This window comes from Podarcis cretensis (genome assembly GCF_951804945.1).
Source record: "Podarcis cretensis genome assembly, chromosome: 7".
NCBI classification, from domain to species: domain Eukaryota; kingdom Metazoa; phylum Chordata; class Lepidosauria; order Squamata; family Lacertidae; genus Podarcis; species Podarcis cretensis.
In genome coordinates, this window is record NC_137176.1 from 90,726,020 (window position 1) to 90,746,500 (window position 20,481).

The 20,481-nt window shown below is 45.9% G+C and overlaps 2 protein-coding genes and 1 long non-coding RNA gene across 4 annotated transcripts in view; all 3 read right to left on the reverse strand.

The window, feature by feature from the left end:
* Positions 1-3,245: 3,245 nt before the first annotated feature.
* Positions 3,246-20,481, reverse strand: part of LOC307220619 — an 83,850-nt gene continuing 66,614 nt past the window's right edge. For both annotated transcript variants that reach the window (XR_013840996.1, XR_013840997.1), the window contains exon 2: positions 3,246-4,174. This is a non-coding gene — a long non-coding RNA (uncharacterized lncRNA). The remainder of the gene's footprint in view (positions 4,175-20,481) is intronic.
* LOC307220553 (lymphocyte antigen 6E-like) lies at positions 6,482-10,867 on the reverse strand. Its single transcript, XM_079984573.1, has 3 exons — positions 10,256-10,867; positions 9,498-9,617; positions 6,482-6,768 (listed from the first exon to the last, which is right to left on the reverse strand). The coding sequence occupies exons 1-3, from the start codon at positions 10,305-10,307 to the stop codon at positions 6,575-6,577; spliced, it is 366 nt and encodes a 121-aa protein (XP_079840699.1). The 5' UTR covers positions 10,308-10,867; the 3' UTR covers positions 6,482-6,574.
* Positions 16,978-20,481, reverse strand: part of TOP1MT (DNA topoisomerase I mitochondrial) — a 42,454-nt gene continuing 38,950 nt past the window's right edge. Inside the window, exons 16-18 of the mRNA XM_079984288.1 lie at positions 19,584-19,678; positions 17,778-17,927; positions 16,978-17,166 (exon numbers count right to left, since the gene is read on the reverse strand). Coding sequence (XP_079840414.1) covers positions 17,064-17,166; positions 17,778-17,927; positions 19,584-19,678 — 348 coding nt within the window. The 3' untranslated portion in view covers positions 16,978-17,063. The remainder of the gene's footprint in view (positions 17,167-17,777; positions 17,928-19,583; positions 19,679-20,481) is intronic.

Below are 20,481 nucleotides of genomic sequence, written 5' to 3' on the forward strand. Positions count from 1 at the left end.
CCCGCTCTGGGATCCCACAGCCGATTCTCCCCTGGTCTCCTCACTGGCCCAAATAGGACTAACTTAGCCAGCTAGTGATCATCTAATGTTTATTGGATGGATTTCCCGCCTAAATTGATTTTTGAATTCTGAATTTATTGTTATTCACGTTTTATACTTTATTTTATGCTGTTTTTTGTTGTTGTTGTTGTTGTTGTTGCATTAATTAATTGTTTTAAATTTGTTGTTAGCCACTCTGAGCCCGGTTTTCTGAACTGGGAAGGGCGGGGTATAAATAAAAAATTATTATTATTATTATTATTATTATTATTAGGCGTCAAAGTGTTTGACATGGCTTCCAAAGCATTTGGTCTAATTCCATAGAATTGTAGAGTTGGAAGGGGTCAAATGTGTCATAATCCAGCCCTCTGCAGTGCAGGAGTCACGGCTCAAGCATCCTTATTGTGTTACAAACACAGTGACTCGGGACTGTCACCTTCCTGTGATGAAGGACTGAGGATTGCAGAGGTCGTTTTGTGGTATTATGGCAGAGGACAAAACTTTTGAATAAATGTGTTTTTAATTAAATATAGAAGTGTCGGCTCCCACAGCTCTAAGCAAGTGTCTTGATTCAGTATAGTTCAAGGCTGCTTTCAAATCTCGTTTTAGAAATGTACAAAAAAAAAAATGTAATTGCTTTGATTTAGGCCATGGAACCCCCTTGTAATTATAAAACACACATGCTTTGGTTATGTTTCATGATTGACTCAGTAAATATGCTATCCTTATTCACTGGCAAGTGTGACATCTGATTAAAAAAGCAAATTTTTATTTCGTTTTTTCTGGTGGTTGTTGGTTTTTTGTTTGTTTGTTTGTTGTTTTGTTTTGTTTTTTGCTGTACCTGCCTGTCGTTATTAAAACTCAACAAAGATAAAAAAAAAAAATAGTAATAAATTGTCCAGTAGCACCTTAAAGACCAACTAAAAAAAGCTTATACGAAAGCTTATACCAAACTTAGTTGGTCAATAAGGTGCTACTAGCAGAGACATCACCTTGCCAACAAAGGTCCGTATACTTAAAGCTCTGGTTTTCCCAGTAGTGATGTATGGAAGTGAGAGCTGGACCATCAAGAAGGCTGATCGCCGAAGAATGGATGCTTTTGAATTATGGTGCTGGAGGAGACTCCTGAGAGTCCCATGGACTGCCAGAAGATCAAACCGATCCATTCTGAGGGAAATCAGCCCTGAGTGCTCACTGGAAGGACAGATCCTGAAGCTGAGGCTCCAAGACTTTGGCCACCTCATGAGAAGAGAAGACTCCCTGGAAAAGACCCTGATGTTGGGAAAGATGGAGGGCACAAGGAGAAGGGGACGACAGAGGACGAGATGGTGGGACAGTGTTCTCAAAGAGACCAGCATGAGTTTGACCAAACTGGGGGAGGCAGTGGAAGACAGAAGTGCCTGGCGTGCTCTGGTCCGTGGGGTCACGAAGAGTCGGACCAACACAGCTATCTACCTGAAAATAAAAAAATAAAGAATTTGAAGGGAAGGAACTCTGGGTGGCAAACAAGTGATAAAACATTTCATCGTAGCTGTGACTCAGAGCCTCAATGGAACCTCCATGTTTAGGAACAGTATATCTCTGAATGTCGCTCACTGGAGGGGGCCAACAGGCAGAGAATCCTCTTGCTTTGATTCCCTGCTTGCCGCTGTTGGGCAGCAGAGGCTGGGCAGGTGGATCTTTGGCCTGATCCTGTGCGGTTCTTCTTATGACTCCTGAGATGAACCAAAACCACAGGGCTTTGCATAACTGCACTCCGTTGGAAAGGCCAACAGGTGCACCATGATGCTGCACTGACCTTGCACACCTCTGAGGTGCCGCTACTGGAAAAACCACTCCTGCAGCTTCCACAGGGCAGGGCAGGCACCTCAAGCCAGACATTGCTCTTCAGTCAACCACAGTATCCCAGGACTAGATGTCAAAGTCAGTGGTGTGATCATAATGGGTGAATAAAGCAACCACTCAGGGTATTTTGAAATTTTCAAATGCCGATTCCCCTCTGGAAAGAAAAGAATCGGAGGCTTCAAAAATTTTGCGCATTGGCTGTAATTTTTATTTTATCTTTTGCTAAAAAGCTTTTGGGGACGCGGGTGGCACTGTGGGTTAAACCACAGAGTCTAGGACTTGCCGATCAGAAGGTTGGCGGTTCGAATCCCTGCGACGGGGTGAGCTCCCGTTGCTTGGTCCCTGCTCCTGCCAATCTAGCAGTTCGAAAGCACGTCAAAGTGCAAGTAGATAAATAGGTACCACTCCGGCGGGAAGGTAAACGGCGTTTCCGTGCTCTGCTCTGGTTCGCCAGAAGCGGCTTAGTCATGCTGGCCACATGACCCGGAAGCTGTATGCCAGCTCCCTTGGCCAATAAAGCGAGATGAGTGCCGCAACCCCAGAGTCGGCCACGACTGGACCTAATGGTCAGGGGTCCCTTTACCTTTACCTGTTAAGAAGCTTTGGAGGCTGCTGGGTTTTTCTAGCATTTTTACAATCGAGCAGCATTTAGGTTTCCTAAAGTAAATGAATAAAATAAAAGCCCCAATGAAGAAATTGTCTCCTTTCAGACCAGGACGAAAGGAGAGATCCCATGAGGTCATTTCAGGCCATTCCATGAAACTGACAGGGTGTGGATTCAGGAGAGATTGAAGAAAGGATCCATTTGCTCAGCTTCGTGACTTGCAGAGTTTTGTTCTTAGGAACATAGGAAACTGCCTTATAGTGAATCAGACTATCCATAGGAACATAAGAAGAGCGTGGATGGGGTATAAATCATCATCACCATCTCCTGGGTGATGTGGAGGTAATTAGGTAGTTGAATGTGCATGTGTACTCTGCCCATTTCCCATCCACTCTGTGCAGCCCCGGGCACTGGCAACCCATGTTATGCCACTGAAGCCATGCAAGTTTGAGACCACCAATGCCCTCCTGCAGAAGTGAGTTCTGCAGGTTACCTACGCACTGCGTGAAGAAGGGCTTTCTTAGGAGAAAGGAGTGGGAAGCGAGGATGCCGGCACAGATTGCAGTGCATGCACTCCTTCCTTGCATGTGTCTTTTGGCACCCAGCAACCATTTATTTCCTGGCAAACACAGGCTCGAAGGAACATGTAACAGGCACGTGGCAGTTCCTCGCTCCCAGCAGTTGCATCTGGTTTCACCTCAACAGGTAACATTGCACAAGCGAAGTGTGAATAGCTAAATCAAATCAACACCAAATGTCTCTTTCTTCTTTCATTTATTTCCCCCTGCTTTGGAAGAACATCTAAGCATGACATGATTCTGCTTTTCTTCTGCCCTGGTGTTCATAGGATGCTCACAGGCATCCTGCATAATACATTGATTTACTTTTACTTTGAACTTTTGTGTTAAGATCAACTTTTGCGTTATGATTCCCCTGGGACGACTGCGTTAGTTAAGAGTTATCAGCAGGGCTGAATCTGAAGAAGGAGCATCAGGATTGCACCACAAAGTGAGCAATGATCCGCACGAAGCAGCATGTAGAAACCTAGGACTGGATCATCTGGCCCAACCCTCTGCAATGCAGGGATCTTTTCACCCAACGACCCTGAGATTCAAACCCAGGACCCTGAGATTAAGAGTCACATCTTGTAGAACAGTATGATTATACAACAGAGAAGGAACTTCTAGTGGGTGGACCAGTGTGGGGATGAAAGTGACTTCTGTACAAAGAGGATACCTGCTCATTTCTGGAACAATTAAGAACCCCTGCAATTATGAATTCAATGGTTTTGTGAGTTAATTAAGATTTAAGAATCTTTACAACAACCACCTAATTTATGTTCTGGAAGCTAGAGCAAGCTTTCTTCAGAAGAGTGCTTGTTGCAGCCCCAGCTCTTGAATGTGATAAAAATAAATAGTAAATGGGAATGTGATACCATTCCTGTTATAAGCTATCATTCCTGCACTGCAGGGGGTTGGACTAGATGACCCTTGGTGCCCCGTCCAACTCTGCAATTCTGTGATTCTATGATCAAACCAAATTCTCATGAGTAAGATTTCAGGCAAGCGAATGCTTGATTTGGGGAGAGTAGGGAGGTAGCTACAGACCACAACTGGGTTAACCTGGAAACATTCCTAGTTAAGGTCTGCAGAAAACATGAAAACTCACGGCCTAGGACCCTTGTACCTATGGTACTGCCTCTCCCGCAGGGGACCTTAAGGTCCATAAATAGCAACACCCTAGAGGTCCCGGGCCCTAAGGAAGTCAGATTAGCCTCAGCCAGAGCCAGGGCCTTTTCAGCACTGGCCCCGGCCTGGTGGGACGCTCTGTCTCAGGAGACCAGGGCCCTGCAGGATCTGATTTCTTTCCGCAGGGCCTGTAAGGCAGAGTTGTTCTGAGGCATCTAATCATAAGCTTGCATTTTTATCAAGCTTATATTTTGATCAGGGCCTGTATCTTAAAATGAGCTTAAAGATTTTCAAATGTTCATGCCAGGCAGAAGAGCAGCTGCCTAAGAACCTTGGCAAGATGTTTATTCTCCTAGACAAGGGGGCCCCCTGATTTATAGCAGAAAACAATTCTCAAAGTCGTAAAAAGGGAATTACAGGCTGACAGCCAAGGTTACACTGACCCTACATATTACAGAAGATAAAAAAGGCAGAGATAAACATAATTAAGAGTGGGTAAATAGTAAAATAAAACCATGTGCCTCCCATTAAACTTGAGCCATATTTTCCTAAGGTTGAAAGGTCAAGAGCAGTGAAAAAAGGCAACTGGCTTGGCTGGAGAAGAGAGTATTTTGGGAAGTCTTTTTCTAAAGTTGTTTCTTTCTTAAACTGAGATCCTTTTAAGATTTCTTTTCCTTTTAAAAGGTTATCTATGTTATGTATTAAATATATATTGGCTTAAATGTAATTATGCAAAGGAATTAGAAGCTAAGAAATGTTAAATCCTTATGCTAGATTCTTATTTCATATAGTTGGAAGAGATCACAGGGGCCATCAGCCACCAGCCAGGCCCCCCTGCCGGGCGGGAGACATCATTAGAGCATAACATATGGTTGTCAAGCTTTTGTTTAGAGACCTCCAAAGGAAGGAGATCTTTCAATGATGATCCTTGACATCTGTTTAAGATAAAAATTTAAGATTAAACCATCTGTTTTGGAGGGCAATAGGGCAAGGAGGGCAAGAGGTGAGCTGGTAATTAAGGTTCCTTGTTGAGACACATGTAAGATATATTACTACTTATTTGTCATTTATAGATAGAAGAATATATAGCTTTTTGTTTCCCATAAAAGGGCAAAAGGAAATGGGTGTATCTTTTGTGATTGGTTCTAGCAAACAGCCAATAGGAATTTCAACCAGGCTGATTGGACAGAGGCAGCCACAGGAGGAGCAAGGGGGCTGGATTAAGGAAATATAAGTGCTGGCCAGATTGGCAGGAATCCAGGCCAGAGCTTGGTAACCATATACCACTGTGCCTCATATTTATTTGTCTGACAAATAAATTATTATTTTAATTTCTCTATTGCTGCGTTGAATATTTCATTCCAGCTAAGCGTTAACCACAAGCAGGGTGCTACAGTTCCGCCTGGCCTTTGGCTTGGAATAAACTTGATCCCCTCCCCCTCTTCCTTTTTCCTTTCTCCTTCTGTAATGAAACTCCTATTTGGGGACTTCCCTGGCTTTGTTCTAGCCCACGTAGGACCAGTCTGGATAGTTGGCGTGGGTGAAGACTTGACGTTTTCATCGCCAAAAAGTTTTTGATTTGAGTTTCTAATGAAATGAGGCTGCATTTTAATGTTGTACTTAATCTTATTTTTAAGTTGTATTTTAATCAATGGTTTTTATACCTGGTGCTAACCGCCCTGAGCCGGGTCTTGCCTGGGGAGGGCAGGGTATAAATAAAAATTATTATTATTATTATTATTATTATTATTATTATTATTATTATTATTTGTTAGCCAAGGTTATAATCTGCCTTTCGGCCGCTCATGTACATAAAAATGCATATATTCATGAAAATGGCACCCAAAAAATCTTTATATGGGGGGGGGCGGGGATTGCTTGCAAAAAATGTGTGCGCATGAGGAAAATATGCGATAAAATGCCAATAAAGTTTTGAGAGGGCCTTTTTAAAATCACAGGCAAATGCAGCAATGCGGAGAACTAAATTTAAGGTTGGGAAAGCGAGGAAACGAAATCAACAGGCTCATGGATCCCTCTCTAAAAGAGGCCCCAAAATTGTCAAGCTTACATCCACTTCCCATCGCTGGACCCCTGTGTTTTATTGATGAAAACACACTTTTCACACACAGATTTTAACCGATTGAGGCTGGGAATTAAAACAAGACTAGGGAATCCTGAGGAGGCTCACTCAAATTTAGTTCTATCAAATCCACAGGACTTTAACTTCAGAGAAAATGCACTTAGGACAGGAATGTTCCTTTGAAATGCACTTAGAATTCAATTTTTTTTTTCCTGGTGCCCCCCCCACCCCACCCCCCCAATGAATGTGATCTGTAATTTTATGGCCCCACAAATAGAAAAGGAGAACAATCTGGGTGAAAGTTCTTTGCCCGAAGCTTCAAGGTCCAACCCAGAGGATTGCGCTGGCAAGAGGAACCACGATGGCCAGCTCCACGTTGCCGAGCCACGTTCTGGCTGCTCCGTTCCGGTTGCAAAAGTCTCTCTGGCAGCAGGATGTGGAAACGCCGTGGTGGTTGGTTTCGGTGCATTCCGCCGCGCACGTCTTGGCGACATGTGCTGTGCTTGAGGAGCCTTGATCAACGAAGAAATAGCAAGAGAGAGGGAAGGGAGTTAAGGAGAAGTCTCACCCATTCCTGGTATGTTGTTCTGGCTCCCCACATCCTAATCCATAATCAATAGGCAACCTTGCAGCCTGTGACCTCATCTGAGAACGAAGGGATGTTGGCACATGTTGTTGCTAGGAAACCAAACCCTACCCAGAAGACTTAATCCTACTGAGAAGTTCCAAAGAAATGTGATCATGCGTTCCAGCTGTCCCCATTGACAAGGATATTCCTTGTTTCCTGATACAGTGGTACCTTGGGTTAAGAACTTAATTCATTCTGGAGGTCCGTTCTTAACCTGAAACTGTTCTTAACCTGAAGCACCACTTTAGCTAATGGGGCCTCCTGCTGCCGCCGTGCCACCAGAGCACCATTTCTGTTCTCATCCTGAAGCAAAGTTCTGAACCTGAGGTACTATTTCTGGGTTAGTGGAGTCCGTAACCTGAAGCGTCTGTAACCTGAAGCGTATGTAACCCGAGGTACCACTGTACAGTCATACCCCATGTTACATTTGCTTCAGGTTGCGTGTTTTCAGGTTGTGTCCCACGGCGACCCAGAAGTACCGGAAAGGGTTACTTCCGGGTTTCGCCACTTGCGCATGCACAGCTGCGCAAAATGACAACACGCACATGCGCAGAAGTGGCAAATCATGACCCGCACATGCGCAGACATGCAGATGCGGGTTGCGTTCCTTTCAGGTTGTGAACGGGGCTCCGGAACAGATCCCGTTCGCAACCAGAGGTACCACTGTAACTCTTCCTGATGAACCATTGTCTCTACTAGCAAGGGGGGGGGGTTCTGCTGTAGCAGGCCAAGACCCGGCAAGGGAATTTGACTCTGAGCTTTCAGGGAGTTTTTAAAGTAAGTTTCTAGCCCTTGTAGAAGGAAAGTTAGGAAGCAAAAGGTGTAGACACTATTGGCAGCACCTGCTTACTGAGAAGTGAGCTTGCTTTTCACCCCCTTGTAGTGGGACGTAGGAAGTTGCGGTCTTCTAAGTCAGACCATTGGTCCATATGGCTCAATATTGTCTACACTGACTGGCAGCTACCGGGAGATGCTGGCAAAGACTGAACCCAGGACCCTTTGCTTGCAAAACAGATCCTCTACCAGCAAGTTATGGCCCTTGCCCAGTGTTTTTAGCCCAGGAATGGACTCAGTGTGCTCACTGGCAAGTGCGATAGAGAAATCTAAGGAGTCGTACACACATTCCAAGGAAGATGTGAGCAGCTTCCAAATGACCCAAGACGTCCCTGCTGCAGACCATGAAGAAGGGACCTCCTGGTTCATTGGTAGTTGCTGTTTTTTCATCTTCCCTCATAGAGAAGTAGTTGTGGTACAGGCAAAATAGCCGAGGAACCCAAAATTTTAGTCCAAAATTCCAAAACTTAGCACCAAAGAAAAGAGTTCATGTTCATGCAAAAAAAGTTGTTGTTGTTGTAAAGGTAAAGGGACCCCTGACCGTTAGGTTCAGTCGCAGACGACTCTGGGGTTGCGGCGCTCATCTTGCTCTATAGGCCGAGGGAGCCAGTGTACAGCTTCCGGGTCATGTGGCCAGCATGACTAAGCCGCTTCTGGCAACCAGCGCAGCACACGGAAACGCCATTTAGCTTCCCGCCGGAGTGGTACCTATTTATCTACTTGCACTTTTGATGTGCTTTCAAACTGCTAGGTTGGCAGGAGCTGGGACCGAGCAACAGGAGCTCACCCCGTTGCAGGGATTCAAACCGCCGACCTTCTGATCGGCAAGTCCTAGGCTCTGTGGTTTAGCCCACATAGCCATCCACACTGTTGTTACTACATAAATAATTTGTTTAGGGGTACTCTCATTTTGAGGGACGCAGGTGGCGCTGTGGGTAAAAGCCTCAGCGCCTAGGGCTTGCCGATTGAAAGGTCGGCGGTTCGAATCCCTGCGGCGGGGTGCGCTCCCGCTGCTCGGTCCCAGCGCCTGCCAACCTAGCAGTTCGAAAGCACCCCTGGGTGCAATTAGATAAATAGGGACCGCTTACTGGCAGGAAGGTAAACGGTGTTTCCGTGTGCTGCGCTGGCTCACCAGATGCAGCTTTGTCACGCTGGCCACGTGACCCGGAAGTGTCTCCGGACAGCGCTGGCCCTTGGCCTCTTAAGTGAGATGGGCGCACAACCCTAGAGTCTGTCAAGACTGGCCCGTACGGGCAGGGGTACCTTTACCTTTACCTTACTCTCATTTTGACTCAAGAAAACCACCATTTTATAGTTTCAATTGGGAAAAGTAAATACAGGAAATGGACAAAAGTACAAAGATTTAGGGGTATGCGTACCCCTGCATCCCCCCAGGAAAAAAAGCACTGAATTTGTATCCCATTTTTTCTATCCGTAGAACTCGGGGCAGTTCACAACATACAATTACAATATAAAAAACACAAAATACGTAATAAAAACAAGAACAAAAGGAAACTAATTACTCTGCTAATCCTAATGTAAAAAAATCCCATCCATATTGCAAAGACGGCAATGCAAAGGCAGAGAGTGAGAGCGATGCAAGCCTTGCACTTGCGAAATGTTTAAAACATTTTTATGGCGACGCTGGGCAGGTTCACTATCAGGTGCCTTGGCTGCTTGCCCCTCTTCCTTACCGCTCATTTCGCACGCTGATATTAGATGCAAACCAGCTGCCGGGAGGGAGCGTGGCTGCTTTTCCGAAGGTGTGACTCAACTTACCCGTCTCCGATGTCCCAACCGTGGTCTTGCAGTACTTGTCAAGCTCTGAGCACACCGTGGGGATCATGCAGTGGGAGCTGTTGGAATGCGTGCTGCAAGAGTAGCATTTCAGCGAGAGAGCTGGAGAAGGAAGACGAGGAGAATTAATGCAAAAGCACCCCATCGCTCGCAGTAAAATATATTGTTGTCCACTAAAGATGTACCTCCACTGACATGGGCAGTCTACCCCTATGAGAACAGGATAACAGACTAGGAGGCCTGATCCAACAGCTCTTCTTACACCACTTGGACTGGGGCTATTATCCTTGTCCAACCTGCTTGCAAATGTTGAATTCTGACTGCCAGGCTCAACCCACTTCTCAATCACCAGATTTCTCTCCGGCAAGAACTCTATCCATAAGTTATTGCATTCTGCCCTGCCTCCAGATTAATCAGATTCCAGTGTTGCTCCGTCTCTCTGATTGCCAGATTCTTCCCCAAATCCACTGCCTTTGAAAAGCTGCGTGTCAGGCAGAAATTCAACAGGTGAGTCTTTCTCCCACCACACCATCAGGGTTTGTTCAGCTGTGATTTCTGCACTGCGTGGGGTTGGACTGGATGACCGCATGGGGTCCCTTCTCAGTCCTACAATTCTACGATTCTGTGATCCACGCTGGGAATCATTTTACTTTTGTCTCCCTGCCCTGCAGTTCTTAAAAGCAAGGCGAGGGATCCTTGCGGCGGTGTGTATGGACAAAGAAAACAGTCTCCTTTCTCACCTTTGCCTAACCAAAGGACGGCAGCCAAAACCATAACCAGAAGGATCCTCATCTTCTTCTGATGACAAGGGGAAGCTCCTTCGCAGAATATATACAGGCACGCCCTAAATTCAGCTTCGGTCACCGTAAAGTCTGGCGTTCACAGGAATGGGATCTAAATCAGGATTGCACCACGCACAATAGCCTCAGCGTTGCTTTTAAATAGTTTTCGGGTGTCGCAGTCTTCTACAGTCAGCACCTAATTCCTGCGTCAAGAGATGCTGGGCTCAAGCCTCTCTGGTTTTGCTTGCAAGCCCTTCTCGCTGGTATAATAAAGTCCTTGGAGTCTGTAATTTTTGTTGTTGTCATCACCATCATTATCCTCATTCTTTCATCGCTTTTTACGGTGCCTCGTGCAGGGTAAAAATAGAAACAGCATGCAGAGAGCCTAATATAAAAATATAGCAATAAAACAAGACCCAAAGTGCTCATTCCAAAATAAAAAAATGAGAAAATTATGCATCCTCTCTGGAGAGGAATGGCAAACCAAGCTGTTAAGTCTACTCCGAAATGGCAAAACTGACTGGAAAGCTCAAGGACCAAGAATTCAAAAACTTCAAGAAAGAATGGGGGGGGGGTGAATTATAATTTATTTAGGAGAACACTGTAAGCAGAGGAAAAACATTTGCAGGATTTTAATCTCGCTTCTAATGTAACAAATACTATGGACGATATGGAGAGATAGAAAATATAGATTATGAAACACAGGTGCAAAAGTTGACAATAGGACCCATGGAGGGGAATGGGAAGTCTCGAGATTCAGAGTAATCTCTTTATATGTATTTGGTTTTGTTATAAATTTATATTTGTAAAATCAAATAAAACGATTTCCAAAAAAAAGGAAAAGAATGAGGAGCCCGGATAGAGGCTGAGGGCATAACTGAATCATAGAATCATAGAATCATAGAGTTGGAAGAGACCACAAGGGCCACTGAGTCCAACCCCCTGCCAAGCAGGAAACACCATCAGAGCACTCCTGACATATGGTTGTCAAGCCTCTGCTTAAAGACCTCCAAAGAAGGAGACTCCACCACACTCCTTGGCAGCAAATTCCACTGTCAAACAGCTCTTACCGTCAGGAGGTTCTTCCTAATGTTTAGGTGGAATCTTCTTTCTTGTAGTTTGGAACCATTGCTCCGTGTCCGCTTCTCTGGAGCAGCAGAAAACAACCTTTCTCCCTCCTCTATGTGACATCCTTTTATATATTTGAACATGGCTATCATATCACCCCTTAACCTCCTCTTCTCCAGGCTAAACATGCCCAGCTCCCTTAGCCGTTCCTCATAAGGCATCGTTTCCAGGCCTTTGACCATTTTGGTTGCCCTCCTCTGGACCCGTTCCAGTTTGTCAGTGTCCTTCTTGAACTGTGGTGCCCAGAACTGGACACTGTACTCCAGGTGAGGTCTGACCAGAGCAGAATACAGTGGCACTATTACTTCCCTTGATCTGGTTCACCTCCAAATCAAAGAGCGAAGGCCTGTGGGTTTTGTCTGCTGCCTCACAACTGACAATGAGGGAACCGGCATGCTGCCCTGGGGAGAGCATGCACAAGTGCGGGGCCACCACTGAAAAGGCCCCTTCTCAGGTTGCCTCTCTGTGCGTTTGCGTCAAAGGCAACATCGTGGAGAAGGGAATTGCTCAGGACTTTGTGTCGACCATAATGACCAGGGACCGGTCTCAAGCAGAATCAGGCTCCACTCAGGCTACAGGGCACATTTCTGCTCTTTGCAATGTGTTTGTGTCTATGAACTGGAACGCGGGCACTGTGGGTTAAACCACAGAGCCTAGGACTTGATGATCAGAAGGTCGGCGGTTCGAATCGCCGCAATGACGGGGTGACTCCCATTGCTCGGTCTCAGCTCCTGCCCACCTAGCAGTTTGAAAGCACACCAAAGTGCAAATAGATAAATAGGTACCACTCCATGGGAAGGTAAACGGCGTTTCCATGCGCTGCTCTGATTCGCCAGAAGCGGCTTAGTTATGCTGGCCACATGACCTGGAAGCTGTACGCTGGCTCCCTCAGCCAATAAAGGGAGATGAGTGCCGCAACCCCAATCGGTCACGACTTGACCTAATGGTCAGGGGTCCCTTTACCTTTACCTTATGAATTAATATAGCCACATGTATTTATTGCACTAATATCTCACCTTTGGCCCTCCAGGTAACTCAACGTGGCACTCACGGTTCTGTTGACATTTCCATTCCATGTCCGTTTACATTCCAGCACAGTATGCTGGGAACTTCCGTTGTGTGTATTGCTTTTGCTTTTCCCGTTCTCTCTGAGACGACACGAGAGACCTGTTTCTTTTGTCCTGATTTATGATTAATAAATCTGTAGTATGCTTCCACAAGCCTCACGCCTATTCTGTGCGCGCAGCTCTCTCTGCTGATAGCGTGCCCTGGCTTTGAAGCCCTGGTCGCTGATTTACGTGAGAGCACAGGCCAATGGATGGAGACGGCACAGCTGGGGGTTTCCAGCTGGCCTCCTGGCCCTCTGCATGTCGACAGCTTCTTCTCCTCCCTATTCAGTCCCCACAACAACCTCCCTGCAAGGTAGGATAGGCTGAGAGCGAGTGACTGTCCCAAGGTCAGCCAGTGAGCTTCACAGCCGCAGAATTTACACAGAAGTAGACTTACAACGGAGTTCTCCTGGTTTGTTGCCATCTGGCACAGTAGTAAACAGCGCTCCCAAATTCCAGCCAATTTTTGGTTCTGTAAATAAAGATCACTTGGTACAAAAAATAAATTCCTCGAAATCTATTGCTTTTTGTCACTGCACTGTTCTTTTTTTCTTCATTCCAGTCAATGTCAACATGTTAGGGTTACTAAAAAAAAAGTCCCGTGTGTTTTTTCCATTATTAATTATTATTATTATTATTCCATTATTATTATTATTATTACCTGACTTGCTGGGTTTTTAAATTTAATTTTTACACATAGAACAAGCTTCCTGCTTTTAATTTTCATGCACAACCCCATGAAGGGCTCTAAACTGGGGAGAGAGTTTACTGACCCTCAAGGAGACCCGACACCCAAATAAGGCATAAAGCATTGATGGAAACCAAAGAAATGTAAGATTTTGGAGCAAGTTGCTCCCACCTTTGTTTTCAGCACACACATTCGAAAAACCTGAAGTCCGACATAGACAAAAATACTCATATTTTAATGAACAGCTTTCCAGGCAACTTAACATCAAACAAGCCGTAAATAATCCATCACCCAAGAACCTGAGTTCCTTGAATGTGACTTTAGAAAATTACTAGACCCCCAGAGGACTTCTGAGAAGCCAGAATTGCGTTACAGGCGTGTTTGGTTCATGTGTGGCAAAAAGCACCAGTTACCATTTTGTATGGAAACAAAAATCCATTTGTAACACCACAACACCCTCAATTTGTAGGAAGACAAGCAAACTAGAAGCAATTATTATCAGGATTGTGGCATAGTAGTATCATTCTTCCAGTAGAAATCTTTGAACCACCCACTGCGATAACTTTGAAATATTATTTAAGAGTTCTTTTCAAGGATAAACTTCCACTCCAGACCGACAGCACAAACCTTTAAAATCACCCTGTTCCCCCTCAAACCCCAATTTCACGGCTAATGTTGTGCCTGCAAACATGAATTTGCTGAACATGGGTGCCTTCTTAAATCAAACCACAATGATTACACTGAAATTGAACCAAGTGCTGTAGGTTTGTCAGTACATAGTGTAAACCAAAGGGTGTGATTTCAAGTGACAGCCACCATGTTTCCTGCTTGGCAGGGGGTTGGACTCGATGGCCCTTGTGGTCTCTTCCAACTCTATGATTCTATGAAATGCTCTGGCAGGTAATGGTGGCGTCTTCCCAACTTTTTCATAAACATAACTTCTCCTGCCTTCTGGCACAGTAGGTGGCAATTTGGGCATTTCTCCCTGTGGGTTTTGGAGGAAATTTGTTGTTTCGAAGGACTCACCTGTCTGCTCTCCATCTTTGCTCAAACGCCTAGACTCTTTTGACTACAGATACAGTTGCTTGCTTCAACGTATTCCCTAACACATGGGTAGGCAAACTAAGGTCCGGGGGCCAGATCCGGCCCAATCGCCTTCCCGCGGATGGTCCGGGAATCAGTGTGTTTTTACATGGGTAGAATATGCCCTTTTATTTAAAATGCATCTCTGGGTTATTTGTGGGGCCTGCCTGGTGTTTTTACATGAGTAGAATGTGTGGTTTTATTTAAAATGCATCTCTGGGTTATTTGTGGGGCACAAGAATTCGTTCATATTTTTTTCCCAAAATATAGTCCGGCCCCCCACTAGGTCTGAGGGACAGTGGACCACCGGCCCCCTGCTGAAAAAGTTTGCTGACCCCTGCCCTAAAAAGGACCCAGGAGCTTTCAAAACACAGCCAGAGATTCCCAAACTTGCAAAATTCGTGAAGCAAGGCATGGGATGAAGAACGTCCCTGATATACAGAGGACACAGACTGGATTAGGAAAACCTAACCAAAGTTTTCGCCAGAGTCTTCTTTCAGAAAACAGTCCCTGCACTATTTCTGGCCAGCTTTAGCGTTCCTTCATTTAAAAAAAAGGGGGGGTAGGCTATGCACCCTTTAAAAAGGTCGGAGATGTGAGGCTGCTTGTGACTCCCACATTCAGAACCCCCCAAATTTGTTGCAACACCCACAACCACAGTCTAAGCAAAATGGTAAAAGCACACTTTTACTCTGGGCTCTTGCAATGACCTGACCATCTCATAAAGTCAGGCAAAATACAGGTGAAACTCGAAAAATTAGAATATTGTGGAAAAGTTCATTTATTTCAGTAATTCAACTTAAAAGGTGAAACTAATATATGAGATAGACTCATGACATGCAAAGCAAGATATGTCAAGCCTTTATTTGTTATAATCGTGATGACTGAGAGACCATTTGGGCCCGGTCTTATTCAACATCTTTATCAACGACTTGGATGATGGACTCAAGGGCATCCTGATCAAATCTGCAGATGACACCAAACTGGGAGGGGTGGCTAACACCCCAGAGGACAGGATCACACTTCAAAACGACCTTGACAGATTAGAGAACTGGGCCAAAACAAACAAGATGAATTTTAACAGGGAGAAATGTAAAGTATTGCACTTGGGCAAAAAAAATGAGAGGCACAAATACAAGATGGGTGACACCTGGCTTGAGAGCAGTACATGTGAAAAGGATCTAGGAGTCTTGGTTGACCACAAACTTGACATGAGCCAACAGTGTCTCGTGGCAGCTAAAAAAGCAATTCTGGGCTGCATCAATAGGAGTATAGCATCCAGATCAAGGGAAGTAATAGTGCCACTGTATTCTGCTCTGGTCAGACCTCACCTGGAGTACTGTGTCCAGTTCTGGGCACCACAGTTCAAGAAGGACACTGACAAACTGGAACGTGTCCAGAGGAGGGCAACCAAAATGGTCAAAGGCCTGGAAATAATGCCTTATGAGGAACGGCTAAGGGAGCTGGGCATGTTTAGCCTGGAGAAGAGGAGGTTAAGGGGTGATATGATAGCCATGTTCAAATATATAAAAGGATGTCACATAGAGGAGGGAGAAAGGTTGTTTTCTGCTGCTCCAGAGAAGCGGACACGGAGCAATGGTTCCAAACTACAAGAAAGAAGATTCCACCTAAACATTAGGAAGAACTTCCTGACAGTAAGAGCTGTTTGACAGTGGAATTTGCTGCCAAGGAGCGTGGTGGAGTCTCCTTCTTTGGAGGTCTTTAAGCAGAGGCTTGACAACCATATGTCAGGAGTGCTCTGATGGTGTTTCCTGCTTGGCAGGGGGTTGGACTCGATGGCCCCTGTGGTCTCTTCCAACTCTATGATTCTATGATTCTATGATTCTATGATTTAAAGGCTCAGGAACCCATTGCAGGTGTTATGGGTTGAATAGCTACTGAACCTTTTCACAATATTCTAATTTTCTGAGATTGTTAATTTGGGTTTTTCATCAGCTGTATGCCATAATCATCACAATTATAACAAAGGCTTGACATATCTTCCTTTGCATGTCATGAGTCTCTCTCATATATTAGTTTCACTGAATTACTAATGAATTACTGAAATAAATGAACTTTTCCACGATATTCTAATTTTTCCAGTTTCACCTGTACAATGGCTAGCGATACCTCTACTGTATCAAAGCATGAATTGGCTTAAATCATAAAGGCTTCCCTCAAATAACCCTGGGATTATTATTATTATTTTCCATGTTTACAGACACACCTCGGTCCCCACTGCAGAACTGTACAGTCAAACCTCGGATCCTAAACGCCTCTGTTTCAGAATGTTTTGGCTCCCAAATGCCAAAAACCCGAAAGTAAATGCTCCGGTTTTCAAACGTTTTTCAGAAGCCAAACGTCCAACACGGCTTCGGCTGAGTGCAGGAAGCTCCTGCAACCAATCGGAAGCCAAGCCTCGGTTGTCGAACATTTCGGAAGCCGAATGGGCTTCCAGAGCGGATTATGTTTGACAACCGAGGTTCGACTGGATCTGCTAAGGTCTTTTGAGGAGGAGAGGGAGCTACGAGTGGGGGAAAAGAAATCAGTTTAAATCTGTGCTGCAGAAAGGACCAAAGAGCCCCCTGCTGCAGCCACAGAGCCCCCAAGAAGAGACTGGCAATTTGGCTCCCCATCTTAGACCTTCTTGCAGAAAACACAGGCACCACGCCTTCCTTTAGAGATGTATTTTTTGCTTGCAAAAGAAAAGAAACGGAGTCACAACGAAGGCACGAAAATGAGGTAGCCGGGATTCTCCTCAGAATACAAAATCTTCGTCTGCCATATCTATCGCCCACGCAAACTTTTCCCTCTGGGTCTTGTTAAAAATCTTCTCAATGGGAACGCAAAACCTTTTACACCTGTGGGCAAAAAAAGCATGTCAGGGCACCTTTTTGGTATCAAAGCGGGCTTCTTGGGCTTTGGGTTCAGGTCTCACGCAACCCCCTGCTTTGAAAACAGCTGCAGTGGTTGGAAGTTAATTTCCGGGCCCAATTCAAGATGCTTGTATGGGTGTTTGAAGCACCAAATAACTCAGGTCCCGAATAACTGAAGGGCCGCCCCCTTCCCTACAGACCCTCTCAGGTGCCGAGATCGGGAGAGGGGGCCCTCTTGGTAGTTCCTCCACCCTCAGAGACTCAGAGGGTGGTGGCCCAGGGGGACAGGGCCTTCTCTGTGGTGGCCCCTAAGCTGTGCAACTCCCTCCCCATAGAATTGCGCCTGGCACCTTCATTGTACAGCTTCCAGAGGATGCTGAAGATGCACCTCTTTGCCCTGGCCTTTGAGGTGTATGTTTTCAGGACCCTGTGACCATATGTCGTTCCAAACAATTTTTAATATTGTGTTTTAATTGTTGCAGCCCAAACCCTGGGACTTTAGGGCGGAGGGCAGGCAAATCCTAGCAATCCTAGCTTCCGCTTTTGTACCAAACACACAGCAGGCCGTCCGCCCTTCCCCAGGCACGTCAACCCACCAGGCCACACTGATGCGCGGGTCCAGGTAATTCAGCTTGGAGGTGCCCAGAGCGATCTGCTTGTTCTCCTCTTTGTCCGTAGCTTGCAGGACCAGCTTCTCCAGCTGCTCTTCCAACTTCTCCACGTGCTTCTGCTTCTTTTCTAAAGCGCTGGTTCGGAAGAGAGGCACCGCTTCACGTGAGAACGCAACAGCGACCGACAAAGCGAGCCGCTAGTCCTCATGGTTCGCTACCAGAATAGCTTGGCAGGTTTCCTTATTAACATTCTGACTGTGCCCTCTGTCCCTGTAGTCCAGGCATAGGCAAACTCGGCCCTCCAGCTGTTTGGGGACTACAGTTCCCATCATCCCTGACCACTGGTCTTGTTAGCTAGGGGTGATGGGAGTTGTAGTCTCAAAACAGCTGGAGGGCCGAGTTTGCCTATGCCTGCTATAGTCTAAGATTTCAGGCTGCTTGTCTGTTTATTTATTTAACAAAACTTAAAGGTAAAGGGACCCCTGACCATTAGGTACAGTCGTGGCCGACTCTTGGGTTGCGGCGCTCATCTTGCTTTATTGGCCGAGGGAGCCGGCGTACAGCTTCCGGGTCATGTGGCCAGCATGACTAAGCTGCTTCTGGCGAACCAGAGCAGCGCATGGAAACGCCGTTTACCTTCCTGCCGGAGCGGTACCTATTTATCTACTTGCACTTTGAGGTCCTTTCAAACTGCTAGGTTGGCAGGAGCAGGGACCGAGCAACGGGAGCTCACCCCATCGTGGGGATTCGAACCGCTGACCTTCTGATCAGCAAGCCCTGGGCTCTGTGGTTTAACCCACAGCGCCACCCATGTCTCACTAACAAAACTTATATACAGCTTAATTGTAAAAACAAACCGCCACCGCAAAGTAATTTACAAAAATAAAATACCTTTCTAATTTTAAAAGGCAACACGCGAAGAGGCCTGTGAAATTAGGACATGGCATGAGGTTCGTAACATTTTGCACAGCAAGCTTGGCTGGCAGCCAATTTAGGATAGATGAAAAGGAGTGGGGTGGTATTCATAAAACACAGGCTTAATTTCTGGAATTCAATCTGCTGAGTTGTGGCAATGAGCGCTGGCTTAGACGAAGGAGGAAAGGTCCACTAACAACCATGAAGGCCATAAAAAACCTCCAGCGTCAGGGGCAGTATACCTGCTGGGAAGCAACAGAAGGGGAGAGGGCGGTGGCTGCCTTCATAACCTGCTTGCTGGTTTCCTGGAGGCATTTGGTTGGCAGGGCACTGGACCAAAAGAGGCCATTGGTCTGATCCAGAATCCTGGCTCTCCTTTTGTTTTGTTTTGCTTTTGTTTTGTTTTTCGTTCAGCCCGGACACTGAGGTCCAGCGCCGAGGGCCTTCTGGCGGTTCCCTCGCTGTGAGAAGCCAGGTTACAGGGAACCCAGCAGAGGGCCTTCTCGGTGGTGGCACCTGCCCTGTGGAATGCCCTCCCATTAGATGTCAAAGAGAAAAATAACTACCAAACTTTTAGAAGCCATCTGAAGGCAGCCCTGTTTAAGGGTTATTGTATTTTAGTGTGGCTGGAGAAACCCAGCCAGATGGGTGGGGTATAAATAATAAATTATTATTATTATTATTAGGGGAGAGACAACTCTAGCATATAATGTTTATCGCATAAGTGACCGCTTTGCCAAGGTTACCCTGCGAGCACCTGCATATGGGAAAAACCACTATCCTGAATTAGTTCCCCACATGCCAGTTCTATGACAAACCTCCTAACAGTTAATTGAAAGGATAACCCAGGACGCAAAAGGAACTGGCTTCACTCACGCTTTAGATTTCACATCCCTTTTAGTTCTGCAATCTGCCTTCGCCTTCTTGAGCTCCAGCTTTGCATCGCACAACTGGTCCCTTTTGACGTTGATCTGGAACGGCAAAAAGCACGGTGGGTTCAGGTCTTGTCTTTCTAGGCAAGCATGGATGGGCTACAAGTTCTCTGCATTCCTGTCTTGCATCCAGCTTAACTGTCTCGCCAGAGTGGTGCATGCTCTGGTTATCTCCCGCTTGGACTACTGCAATGCGCTCTACGTGGGGCTACCTTTGAAGGTGACCCGGAAACTACAACTAATCCAGAATGCGGCAGCTAGACTGGTGACTGGGAGCAGCTGCTGAGACCACATAACACCGGCCTTGAAAAACCTACACTGGCTCCCAGTACGTTTCTGAGCACAATTCAAAGTGTTGGTGCTGACCTTTAAAGCCCTAAACGGCCTCAGCCCGGTATACCTGAAGGAGCGTCTCCACCCTCATCATCCAGCCTGGACACTGAGTCCAGCGTCGAGGGCCTTCTGGCGGTTCCCTCCCTGCGAGAAGTGAGATTACAGGGAACCAGGCAGAGGGCCTTCTCGGTGGTGGCGCCCACCCTGTGGAACGCCCTCCCATCAGATGACAAGGAAATAAACAACTATCCAACTTTTAGAAGCCATCTGAAGGCTGCCCTATTTAGGGAAGTTTTTAATGTTTGATGTTTTTAATTTTATCGTGTTTTTAATATTCTATTGGGAGCTGCCCAGAGTGGCCAGATGGATGGGGTATAAATAAATTATTGTTGTTGTTGTTATTATTATTATTATTATTAGCCACCCAGCTGTTCAGCCCCAACAGCGCACCAGGAAAGCTTTGTGCAAGAAAATCAGGAGGAGGGCTGGATCAGCAAGACAGATGGAGA